Source organism: Otolemur garnettii, unplaced genomic scaffold (assembly GCF_000181295.1).
Source record: "Otolemur garnettii isolate 467f Iridium unplaced genomic scaffold, OtoGar3 scaffold00003, whole genome shotgun sequence".
In the NCBI taxonomy this organism is placed as follows: Eukaryota; Metazoa; Chordata; class Mammalia; order Primates; family Galagidae; genus Otolemur; species Otolemur garnettii.
In genome coordinates, this window is record NW_003852398.1 from 44,281,069 (window position 1) to 44,294,734 (window position 13,666).

At 35.3% G+C, this 13,666-nt stretch overlaps 1 protein-coding gene across 2 annotated transcripts in view; it reads left to right on the forward strand.

Moving 5' to 3' along the window:
• Positions 1-13,666, forward strand: part of RAPGEF6 (Rap guanine nucleotide exchange factor 6) — a 184,820-nt gene that overhangs the window by 122,557 nt on the left and 48,597 nt on the right. For both annotated transcript variants that reach the window (XM_003782219.3, XM_023516451.1), the window contains exons 15-16: positions 2,418-2,526; positions 10,097-10,337. In XM_003782219.3, coding sequence (XP_003782267.1) covers positions 2,418-2,526; positions 10,097-10,337 — 350 coding nt within the window. The remainder of the gene's footprint in view (positions 1-2,417; positions 2,527-10,096; positions 10,338-13,666) is intronic.

Below are 13,666 nucleotides of genomic sequence, written 5' to 3' on the forward strand. Positions count from 1 at the left end.
GCTTCTCAAATCTAACTGATAATCAGAATCACTTGGGAAGCTAACTTTTTCTCATTTAACATTTAGTTTATTGTTTCATTCAGAATGTGGCTTTATTTTAATTTTAATTGAGCCATACTATCATTTTTTTAAATTACAAGAACATTCACATTACAGAAGTTCTACGTGCTACAGCACTCTACCCAGGGCAAAGCTTGAGGCTATCTCATGAAAGTTCTAAGCTTGAGAAAGTAGCTCTCAACCAGTGGGTGGTCTTACATCACCAAGAAGACATTTGATAATTTCTAGAGATATTCTTATTATCTTGTCTTAGGGATAACTGCTGTTGTCCTTCATTATTTTGTCTTAGGGATAATTGTGTAAGGGGCAAAGGCCAAATATGCTGCTAAACAGTCTGTGGTGCCCAGGACAGCTTCCATCACAAAAGGCTTTTCTGGCCCAAAATGTCATTGTGGAAGCAGTTAAGAAACGCTAATATAAAATAATAACAAACCCTATTTTTTCTCTAAAGGAGCTTTTTTAAAAAGGTGTTTTCTGGACCTTACTCCAGACTCCTCATTTAAAATGTCTAATAGCTAAGATTCTAGAGTCATTGTGTTTATTGCTTACGTATTTTAAGGTAAACACACTGAAGAATCTCATTCTTCACAGGAAAATAATGTATGAAATCTATTTCATTTCTGAGAATGAAACTTAACATGCTTTTATTTCTTCCCTTAGTCCTCCTATTGTTGAAATGATCTGAGATTTTTAGATCTAGATTATTATCATTTTTAACATTATGTATCTTCTGTTTTAAGAATACTTTTGGCTGGGTATGGTGACTCATGCCTATAATCCTAGCATTCTGGGCTCTACCAGCAGCTGGGTATGGTGACTCATGCCTATAATCCTAGCATTCTGGGCTCTACCAGCATAACATTCTTTGAATGGGCCTATCACCAAGGATGGTAGCCTACAGATCAAAAGGTATCTTCAGTCATGCAGAAGGGTGGATTGCCTGAACTCACGGGTTCAAGACCAGCCTGAGTAAGAGTGAGACCCCATCTCTAAAAATAGCTGGGTGTTGTAGTGGGCACCTGTAGTCCCAGCTACTCCAGAGACTGAGGCAAGAAAATCACTTGAGCCCAAGAGTTTGAGGTTGCTGTGAGCTATGATGTCACAGGACTTTGCCAAGGGTAATAAAATGAAACTCTGTCTCCAAAAAAAAAAAGAAGACTTTCGACATTTTCATTAAGTTTCCTTAAGCTTACTTATAAGCAATCTTTTAGACATTTACAGGTGCTTTACTGATTTCGTTTTGATTCATTTCACAGTTGTCTTTAGTACCTCTTCTGGTACTTTTTTCAAAAAGGACAAGTGGGTACCATAGTTTTATACGTCCTTGCATGACTGAAGATATCTTTTGATCTGTAGGCTGTGAAATGTTTTTCTAATAATTTTTTCCTTACAATGTTGAAATCACAGAAAATTATATCACCTTAGTATTTGCCTGAGAAAAGTCCAGACTACCTTTTATTTTCCTTTCACAGGTACCTTTGCCTTTTTCACCTCAGAGTAATGTTTATAGATTCTATATGCTCTGTCCAGGGAATCCAGAAACTTCACAGTTTTTGTTAAAAAATAGTTCTTTCTTTTAAAATTACCTTTTGATGGTACTAGATGAGCCATTTTTATATGCAGATGCTTTATTTTTTAAATTGGGGAATTCTATAGAATTTTTTTTTTCCTAATACTTTGTTTTTCACTCTTTTTTCTTACCTTTTGGAGTCTTTATGTCAGTTCCATAGATCTGTCCTCTGTGCTGTTTAGTTTTTGTATTTATCTCTTTATCCTTTTCCCTTGGAAACAGTATTTTTTTAGTAAGCTTTTTCTGTGATTCTAAGGTACAGCCAAACAGGGGAAGCCCTGCTGTGAAGGATCAGTAGTGCTTACATGTAAGCCATCTTAGTTGCACCTAGTTTGGCTGCCCAATTCAGTCAGTGGCAGAAAACGATATTAAATAAATTTAGAATCTCTTTTCTGTGAATTACCTCTCTTTGAATTATAATAAATTTATATTTAGAGTATTTGATGGAATATGTATATGTATTTACACAAGCATGTGTTTATATATTAGCTACTTTAACATGAGTAAATTTTTTCCTTCATTTATAAACCATCCTGTGGTTTTAGTTTCCTTAATATGATTCCAGAAGGAATGAACCTATTAAAAAAATGTTTATAGTAGAGAATTTGGGAAATATAGAGAGGGGAAAAAAAACCCAGTAGTCCAGCTTCTCACAGAGATAACCATGGTTTACATACATAGGTATGTTTTATTTAAGTTCCATTTTGTTTTTAAAATGTAACTTTCAAAGTTGTTGAAGTAGCTAATACTGTTCTGTATAAATTTGTGTTTTTCAAATACTTTTAAGATAATGGAAGTAAATGGACAGAACTTTGAGAATATTACATTTGTGAAGGCCCTTGAAATTTTGAGGAATAATACTCATCTTGCTCTTACTGTAAAGACCAACATTTTTGGTGAGTTTAGTTATAAAAACTGCCTGACCTTTTTTTTTTCTTTTCTTTTGTGATAGAAATGAAAGATAATAAATTGTATACATGTTTGTGTCTAAGCTGTTGAGTTATTTTTATTATCTCTAGTGCTCAACTGTCATGTACTGTAGGCTTTTCATTTTTTATTATTTGTTTTTAATTATTATTTTGATATCTTAATATTAAAAGAGATGTAAAGCTACATTCATTTTCAAATGTTTATTGAACATCTATTATGTGTTGTACTCTACTGGAGGTATGCTGAATGAAACTTAGAATGACCTGAACACAACTCAGAAGTCGTATTCAGGCTTTTATCCTCCTGCTAATGTACAAATATGTCTATTTCTAATCTTTAAGCTAGTTTTCTGATAATACAAATGCCAGATTACCTGTTTCATGGAAGCAAATTTAGTAAAGCATTGACTTAAGGAATTATGGATTTCTAATACCAGCACACTCTACCTGTCTACGTAAAAATGTTGATTTAATTGCCTGTATTATGATTGTAGCATGTTTGTGTTTGAATAAAACAAGGACTAGCTTGTACATTTAACTAAATCTACTGTTTGTATTTGTCATTTGGTTTCATTAGCCACCATAGGACTTTCTGCTGAAATTCTGAAAAAGGTAATAGTAAAGCAGTATAGCAAGTGGAATATCAAAGAAATTTAAGAGTTCTTATGAAGTAGGGAGAAAAACACTTCCTCTAGGTTGTTTAGGTTACAGTATGAGAAGTAAGAGTTGACTTTAAAAGCTGAGCTTATGGAAAGGAAGTGTGAGGTTTTGAGTTTTTTTTTTTACTTTGGCTCCTTATACTATGCTTACTCATAATGAAAAATGAAACATTTGGTATTTTTCCTCTTTTTATTTTTTGAGTAACTTCGGCTGATTACTTCATGTATATAACTGTCTGTTGGAAAATTCCTACTATTACATTACTTTAGCATAGAATAAATGAGACATTCATAATTTTTGGGTTTCCTGGATTTGGAGCTAGTATCAGAAATGCCAACTTTAGGTTAAGCTAAAGAGATTCCAGTTCTGAAAAAGAGGAAAGCATAGTTTGCTCTAATGCCTTGGGTAAGTTATTTAATCTCTACAAGCTTCACTTTTTCTAGCTCTGTTTTGTAGGGTTCTAATAAGGGTCTAATACTTTTAAACCTTTTTATACCTGTCACACAATGATTACTACCTGATATTAAATATTATTTATTCACCTAAAAATATTATTTATTATATATAAAAATAATAGAGATAGTATAATATACTGGTTAACAGTGTGAACCCTGGAAGACAAAAACATTAAGTCTGAAGAATCCAAAATGCAGGGACTCTACACCCTCAGAACCCTTCAAGTGGTAAGAAAACAGTTGTCCAATAGAACACTAGATTAGATGTTCCAGAGGATAGAGTTACATGGTGCTGCACAAGGGGAAGCATACCAGTCGATACTTCCTCATCCCAGGTAGCAAAATACCAAGAAATCTCTCAAGGAATATTTGTAAAATGTTTGCAAAAATAGAGCATTTTAGTCTGGTTATGATTCCCACAATAACACCCTAGTAATTCTGGCACATCCTCCATGGAACTCACAGTCAGAACACCTACAAAAAGGGAATCTATAACCAGAAAGCATTTACATAGACAATACCACAGAAAACCTTACTTGGTCTTTTTATATTACTTAGCCAACATAAATAGAACCAGGATCACTGAAGGGTTACCATGGGCACCTAATAAGTAATCTTATAGTTTATGGAGAAAATGGTTAATTTAAGGAAGAGAATAAAACATCTCTAGAATTCTTCTCAGAACAATTTAAGAATTCATCACCTAAAACAAGAACAAAATGTTAGGAAAAAAGAAATAGCAATCACTGAGAGAGAAAGAACTCTTAAAGTTACTTAAAATAGGCTCGGCACCTGTGGCTTAAGCAGCTAAGGCGCCAGCCACATACACGTGAGCTGGCAGGTTCAAATCCAGCCCGGGCCTGCCAAACAACAATGACGGCTGCGGGCGTTGTGGCAAGCACCTTTAGTCCCAGCTACTTGGGAGGCAGAGGCAAGATAATCACTTGAACCCAGGAGGTAGAGGTTGCTGTGAGCTGTGATGCCATGGCACTCTACCCAGGGAGACAGCTTGAGGCTCTGTCTCAAAAAAGGAAAAAAAAAGTTACTTAAAATATGGTTGCAAAGACAAAAAACATTTAATAGAAGGAATAGATAATAAAGTCAAGAAAATCTCTCAGACTGTTGAACAAAAAGACAAAATTATGCACTGTTCCAGGAGATGTAAAAGAAAATGTGAGATGAGATAATTAGGAAATAATAGCACAGATTATCCCCAAATGAAAGAAGGATTATAAGTCTTCTAATTCAAAGGGCTTGCTATGATCTCAGTAAAATAGATCAAAAAACTCAGATCAACATTTTACTTCCAGTATTGACTGAAGACAAAACAGCAAGACTAAATATAAAAAGTAGCTGCGAACAAGCATAAAAATCCAAAAAGATAATGAAGAACTGCATGACAGAACCGAGAGCAAATTGGACCTTTAAACAATGAACTGAAATCTTACCTGCCCTGAGGATTTACTGAGGGAACTTCTTTTGAACATAGCCTCCCAGGAAAAGATAAAATGGTTGTAGTTTTTCAGTCACTTACAAGCACAAACTCAGGATTTTTCAAATCCTTTCCCCACTCTTTGGACTGTACCCTAAAGGGACATCTCTTTATTTATAGGGCTATTTCCTATCTATAGAATAGAGAGAAGGAGCTCCTTGGTAAATTTACAGGTTGTAGTTAATACCCACCAAAGAACAAAACACTAGTCTAGCATAACCTTTGTTAGGATTGGGCCCTTGAAAAGTTCACTCTGAAATGAAGGTGGGCCATACTCTAGCTGTATAGGTGACCCAGAGAAACTTCAAATTCTGGCCCTGGTCCTAGACTTAAGATACCTGGCAAAAAAGAGAAAAGAACTGTTTTTAGAGGATGCTAACAGCAACCTATTATTTCTAAAAATAAATGTTTTAAAAACAGAATCAAGCAAATAGTCAAAGATTATGAGACACTTGTAAAAGTCAGTTTGAGCCAGAACCAATAGAAACTGAAGCATGAGCACCCCAGAATATCATACACAGACTGTTGGGTGCTATCTTCTGCCTATCAAATGAAGAGTTTCAATTTCAGGTAAGATAGAGTAAACGCATGTGCCCTTTAAATCGCACTGAACTTATTAGTAAGCTTGGACAAAATAACAACCCATATACTTGAAAACTTGAACTCTGGAAAGCAAACAGCAATAGGCGTATCTGGAAGGACACTAGAATTCAAAGTACCACCACCAGCAGTGAATTTATTATTTTCCCCCTTCTAATATGCCCCAGGCAGGACTCTGAAATCTATGTGTACTATGGCATAGGTGGAGATCCAGGAGAAGCCTGGCTTAAAGAGTGGGAAAGGGAACTCCAACTTAATAGCAAATGTTCTATAGAGAAAAATGCTATTACTTTGGGCTCTGTTGTATTCTCGTTTTCATATATAAGCCCTCACAGACATTAAGAATTTTCTCTTTCCTCTAGCAGAGCCCGTCTGTGCTAGGCAAGAGCAGAGCACACCTCTTCTTTAGATTCAGCTAAAGCACCCAGAGAAGCAAACAGCTGGCAACCTCAGTTTACTGTCTGCCCACTATGGAATTTTAGTTCATCTATTACTCTTGGCTCTCACAACATTCTGACATCTTTAATAATCCTACTTCTCAGATAAATTACTTATAAAACTTTTTTTTTTTTTTTGAGACAAGTCCTTCCAGGCTCATTTTGAATTCTTGGGCTTAAGCGATCCTCCTGACTCAACCTTTCTAGTAGCTGAGACTATAAGCACATGCCACCGTACCCAGCTACCATTTCAATTTTTAATAAAAGTAATATGTAATATATTTTGAAAATTAAAGCACAAAAGAAAAATATACATGGGATCTTACTGTATATAGTATTCTGTACCTTTTCACGTAAGTGCCTACAGATCTTATTATATAAATATTAGTATAGATTGGGTGCAGTGGCTCACACCTGTAATCCTAGCACTCTGGGAGGCCAAGGTGGGTGGATTGCTTGAGCTCAGGAATTCACGAGCAGCCTGAGCAAGAGTAAGACCCCATTTCTACTAAAAATAGAAAAAATAGCCAGGCATTGTGGTAGACGCCTGTAGTCCCAGCTACTAGGGAGGGTGAGACAAGAGATTCCTCCAGCCCAGGAGTTTGAGGTTTCTGTGAGCTATGACATCAAGGCACTCTATCCAGAGCAACAGAGTGAGAGTGTCTCAAAATAAATAAAGAAAGAAAATAAATGTTAAGCTAGAATTTCATTTTATTGTTACCATCATCCATTTGAACTGGATTCTTAATGTCATTGATAGACAATTTAGATTGTTTATAGCCTGTGCTATTAACAATTGTGTAATAAAAGTCCTTTGTACTTTTATGCACATACAGATCTACGTATATGATAAATTTCCCAAAGGGCAATTACTTTTGACAGATACTGCACGGTTTTACCTTCTGAAAGTTTATCTCAGTCTACACCTTCATCAGTGTATAAAAATGCCTGTGCAGTGGGTATAATTAACTTTTTAATTGTTGATATAAATTCTTTAATAATGGGTGAGGTTGAGTAACTTTTTATGTGTTTTAATGTTTATTTTCTATAAAGTCTTTTAATTTCATCAACAATAATTCCATTGTTATTTTGAGTTATTTAGAGTACCTTATAAATGAAGAATGCTATCATTTTATCTTAAGCGTTGCAAATATATGGGCTCGGCACCTGTGGCTCAAGTGGCTAAGGCGCCAGCCACATACACCTAAGGTGGTGGGTTTGAATCCAGCCCGGGCCCACCAAAACAACAATGATGGCTGCAACCAAAAAAAGAAGATAGCTAGGCATTGTGGCGGGTGCCTGTGGTCCCAGCTACTTGAGAGGCTGAGACAGGAGACTCTCTTGAGCTCAGGAGTTGGAGGTTGCTGTGAGCTGTGATGCCACAGCACTCTACCCAGGGGGATAGCTTGAGGCTCTGTCTCAAAAAAAAGAGTTGCAAATATTTTTCCCATGTGTGTATTTTGACTTTTTGTTTCCATGCTTATATGCATATAGAGAGAGTAGCATTTTTAATTTTTATGTAATTTTTATGAAACATTTATAGATTCTTAGCACTTTCACTTCTGATTCATATATAGTCTCTGATATTTGTTGATTGTAAATGTAGTTACATTTGCTCACTATCCTTTCATTTTGGCCTTAACTGTTTTTAATTTAGCATAATTTAACACAATCTACAAATTTTTACTTATATACTCAAGTCAGTTAAGATACATAAACAATTTTTTAAACTTTGAGTCACCTAATATACACACTATAGGTAGATAGGTTCTGCTGCCCTTTCAAGGATTTCCTATTGCTCATGGCAGATACTTTATCTGTCCTTTTCTCCACCTTGTTTTCTAGTTATTTTCATTTTTGTGAGCCTTTCTTCTACCATGGGAACTTCGGACTTGAGATTCTTACCTAGAATTCCCCCTGAACCCCTTGCTTTTCTTCCTAGTTAAGTCTACACATCTTTGTGATCTGTTCTTAAAAGGTGACTTGCTTAAGGAAGATTATGCCTTTCCTTCTATCTTAAGTAGTTCCTCTGGTTAGGTTCTCTCTGTACCATGTATCTGAGTGTTAAGTTCCACAATAGAAGGAATAGGCAAACATCTAGATCGTACCTGGCATGTATTCATAGGTCAGTAACTATTTTTGAATAGACAAATATCTGGAAGTTAACCTAAGTGTTTTTTCCTTTACTATGTGGCTTAAGATAAAATGATAGTTTTAAAATACATTTTACTATATTTTAATCAAGCAGAGTATCTTTGGAAGGTGACTCCTCCATTATTTCTTGGGCAGAAAAACTACATTTCATAAGCCTGCAACTGTGCTTTGGTAATGTCTATTGAAATTCTCAGCACAGTCCAGATTTTACAACTGAATAACAAACTGTTAATGTGTAATTCATCAAATTTTAAGGCTTTGTCCATTTCAGTCTTACTTGTAAGTCCTTTGGTATTGTGGGAATTTTTGCTTTCTATTATCCCTAAAACAACAGAAGAGATGACCATTTTCTGTGAGTGGGATTTGAGTGGACACATTGATACAATTTATAGCTTTTCTTTAAAAACATTACAGAGTACACCGCTCAAAACTACATCTAATAATAAGCTGTTTGACTCTACAATTCATGTGGCCGAAGACCTTTACATGTATTCTTAAGAATGTGCAACTGACATTTCTCCTTAATTCAGACTTCCCCTGGCACAATGATTTTTCAGGATGGTTATCTCCTACTTTAGCATATATAATATATATATATATATTTTAGTGTTTTCCTTTTTCTTCTAGCAGTTGATCTGTCTTATTTAAGAGCACACATAAAACAATAGCTCTCAAAAACTTCTTTTCATGACATTACTTAATGAAAAATAGATGATACAGATTTTCCTAAGGGAAAATGAAGCATTTTTAATAGTTTCTAGGTGTATAACCTCATATGAATTATCTTTACCTAATTCTGAGATGTCGCCTTCCTCACAAAGTGAAAATCAGGTCTAGGCAAAGAGAGTGCTAAATAGGAAATTCCCAAATGTGCCTGGCATCTTCATCAAGGATGAAGTCGTTCACCAGACTTAGAATTGATAGAAACATTACAAAGGTATGATGGATTGCTTACTTTAGACCTTTACATTAAATGCTATTAGCAGCTTTAGGAAATTGTTACATATTACCAAATTTAGTATTATAGTTTTAGTTGAAAAAAAAAGAAAGCCCAGCAAAGCTTTTATATTTTTTAAATAACAAAATTTTACAAAATTAAGTCTTACTCTAATCTGTCTCATCTGAAGTGATATGTGCAGTCTTCCCTTGGTATACTTGAGGGATTAGTTCTAGGACCTCCATCCCCGCCCTGCCTATACCAAAGTCCATATATGCTCAGTGTCTACAGTTGGCCTTTCAAAACTGTACACATTTCACATCTCACAAATATAGCACACTTAGATCTGCAGTTGGTTGAAAAAAATGCATGATAAATGGCACATGCAGTTCAAACTTGGGTTGATCAAGGGTCAAGTGTATTGTAAAGAATAGCATAAAGAATAGAATCTAAATGTCTGTTTCTGTGAAATTAGTTGATTAGCAGTTATATTTCTTAATACCTAAATATGAACCTCTGGATTTTCAAACGTTCCTGTAGTCTACCCACTTCCTTTCCATTTCCCTCAGTGTCTTCCTTTTACCACTGTTGAGCAACATCAAAAATATAGTCAGGTATTAAAGACTGAAGGAAGAAATAAATATAGCTGATAAAGGTTAGGTATAAATTTGATAATGTTTAATTCATTGGGACTGCAGAAGTACAAGTAAGAGAAATTGACCATGTTTATCCTTAAAACTTGTTATTGGTGTAACCTTTCTAAAGAGGAAAAAATGAATGATAAGTTTGTTTATTTCCACAGTATTCAAAGAGTTACTTGGTAGGACCGAACAAGAGAAATCTGGTGTTCCTCATATCCCCAAAATCGCTGAAAAAAAAAGCAATCGCCATTCTATCCAGGATGTACCAGGAGATATTGAACAGACATCACAGGAGAAAGGAAATAAGAAAATTAAAGCAAATACTGTTTCGGGTGGAAGAAACAAAATCAGAAAAATTTTGGATAAAACACGATTTAGTATCTTACCTCCAAAACTGTTTAGGTAGGTAATGCCAATCTCAATCATGTAGGAATTTACATATTGATTGTGAAGTTTTTATTGTGGGAGAGAGAAGTTTGGGCTACTTGCTTTTTTTATACACTTGATGCATTAAGATTTTCAAGCAGTACATAAATAAGAAAGAATAAATTCTCATTATCTCCCCACCAGTTTCATGAAATTACCACTGTTAGATTATGTCATTTTCTATTTGCATTATTTTGAATTTTGGAAATGACTGTCAGTTTTATTTTATGAAATTTCTTTTTGTATATTTTTGGTCCAGTTTTGGTCCCTTGATCAATTTACCTTAAATCTTGGGATACGTTTACTGCTATTAGGTTTTGGGGTTTTTTAAATCATCTTTTCCTCTGGTACCATTTATTTCCTCCTAAATTCTAAAGCTGAACTTCTTAATTAAATTTATTTTCTATTTCTAAAATAGGATATCACCAGAACTGAGTAGTACTTGAAGTCTTTAAATGTAAATTGAGGTCTATAAAATACTGATAGAATTATCCATTGAACTGGCATGATTGGGGATGATTCTAATATATATTATATCTGTATGTATTTCATATTATCAACTTCCTGAAGCAGTTAAAAAAGTTCTAATCTAGTATAATGCAAATACTTACCACATAATAGGCACTCAATGTTTATTGAGTCAGTTAAAACAATGGTCCAGGCACAGTGGTTCACATCTGTGATCATAGCACTTTGGAGGCCAATGCTGGAGGATTGCTTGAGGCCAGGAGTTCAAGAACTGCCTGAGCAAGAGCAAGACCCCATCTCTATAAAAAAAAGAAAAATTAGCTGGGTATGGTGGCACATAACTGTAGTGCCAACTATTCAGGAGGCTGAGGTAGAAATATGGCTTGAGCCTAGGAGTTTGAGGCTGCAGTAAGCTTATGATGACCTCACTGCACTCTAGCACAGATGACAGATTGAGACCCTGTCTCCAAAAGAAAAAGAGTTAAGACAACGAATGAATCAGTGAAAGAAGTAAAGTATATTAAGTAATCTAAAAGCTAAAACAAGCAAATTGCAAATTTCTTACATTACAGGATGGCAAATATTTTGGTGTGTACAGAGGCAGGAGCGAAATGTGTTACGTTTGTATAGAGTATATGTTTGTATGTGTGCACTTAGAGATGAAGCAAGAGAGGTAAATGCTAGATTATGAAGATACAGACTTCATCATGATAGGGACTTATAAGAAGCCATTTGATTTAATAAGATTCTTTCAGGAAGACTTCTGATAGCTATGTTAGTGGTTTGAGTTGGTGAACACAAAACAGTCTAGCAGCGGTAGCAGGGAGACCATTTAGGAGGCAACTTAAAACTCAGTAATCAGCTCTTGTCTTTAAAAATAGCTATTTTAAAATAATTTTTCATTAGTTAAAAATATCAAAGGATTTTACAATCATAAAATGCACTTCTTGAGTTCTTATTCCTGTCAGGGGAACCCATTTGCTTTTCTTTTAATTTGGACTCACAGAGGATTGAACATCCTGAGCTTTATTCTTAATATCAGCAGTTTGTAGAAAGTTTATTACTGATTCCTTTTGGAGTTGACTGATTTTCTTGAGGTGAATGGTTTGTAAACATCAGAACTTTAAAATGTCAAGATTCTAAATAGCTGGGCATTGTGGTGGACACTGGTAGCCCCAGCTACTCAGGCTGAGGCAAGAGGATCATTTGAGCCCAAGAGTTTGAGGTTACTGTGAGCTATGACAGGGTGACAGAGTGAGACTCCGTTTTAAAAATAAATTAATTAGGCTCCACACCTATAGCTCAACCGGCTAAGGTGCCAGCCACGTACACCTAAGGTGGCGGGTTCGAGCCCCCAGCCCAGACCCGCCAAACAACAATGATGGCTGCAACCAAAAAATAGCCAGGCATTGTGGCGGGCGCCTGTGGTCCCAGCTACTTGGGAGGCGGAGGCAAGAGACTCGCTTTAGCCCAGGAGTTGGAGGTTGCTGTGAGCTGTAATGCCACAGCACTCTACCCAGGGGGACAGCTTGAGGCTCTGTCTCAAAAAAAATAATAGTAATAATAATTAATTAAATTAAGTTAAAAAGTCAAAATTCTTTAATTTTGAGCATATTATAGCAAATAAGATTTGAGTGAGAATATTAGAAGGGTAAGCCCACACTGAATAGGTTGAGGACAGTTTGGCATGACCATAAGTGGAAAGAATAAAAATCTGAAGGACAAGAAGGCAGAAGAGTTCATAAAGAGAGTTCTTTAGGAGATAATGCCCTGAGTTCCATTTCAGAAACTCCAAAGGGTTTCTTTCATCTGTAGTACACATATCTCCTTTAACTGGTTTTCATTTCAACACTGCCTCAGGTATGACGTGTCGTCTAAAACCAGAGAACATTGTCATTGCAACTCACTTCAGCTTGTTAGTGTCGTATTCCCACCAGCAACATTCCAGTTTCAGGCAGCTAATTCAGTATCTCATTTCTACATCATCCTTTCGGGAGTGAGAATTAGTTACTGTACTTGGATTCTATCTTTGGTTACAGCCAGAGGCATAGAAATTGAGCCCAAAAGGAAAAGTCAGTTGAGCATTTTCAAGTATTATTACTTTATATTGGTCCCTCCCAGAAAAAAATCTACTAAAAATAGTTTTCCTTAAACGCAGAAGGAATTTTCTTTCATTTATAAGTCAATAAGCACTTCTTGACTTCTCTGCTATGTGCCAACAGCGAAGCTGTCATCTATGAATAAAGTGCTGCACTTTAAGAGTTCATTTCAGTCTGGCTGCCTCTTCTATAACATCTTTAAGTGAAATAAAATGCTAATAATTTCAACTACGTACCAAAAAGATAGATTATCGATTGTTTTAGTAGAAGTCATAAAGGTTTCTGGAAACCTGTTTTTGTAGGGAGAGCTCATTTGTCATTTTACCTATCAGACTAGCCACTTCGAATTTTTGAGACCGTATGTTATATTTCTTGGCGCTTAATCATTTGAAGTGAATTCATTCGATTCTTTTTGCTACACAAAATATAAAAAGAGATTTTTGAAATCCTTTAGGAAAAAAAATCACTAAAACTTTCATAGAAAAGTAAGGAACTTGAATCAGATGTTCTGCCTCAGTACTAATCTAAGATATACAGTTTAATATGGGCTGCCATTTATTTCCTCAAAGAGAGTATGTTAGGGCTAGAATTGATAGTATGAGACAGATAATGAGCCTAGACTGCTATGGTAGTGTAAAATGATGCAGTCTTTTTAGAAAGCATTTTAAAGTTTTTTATTAAGAGTTTGAAAAATGGACCATATCCTTTGATTCAAAATTTCACTTCTTTTTTTTTTTT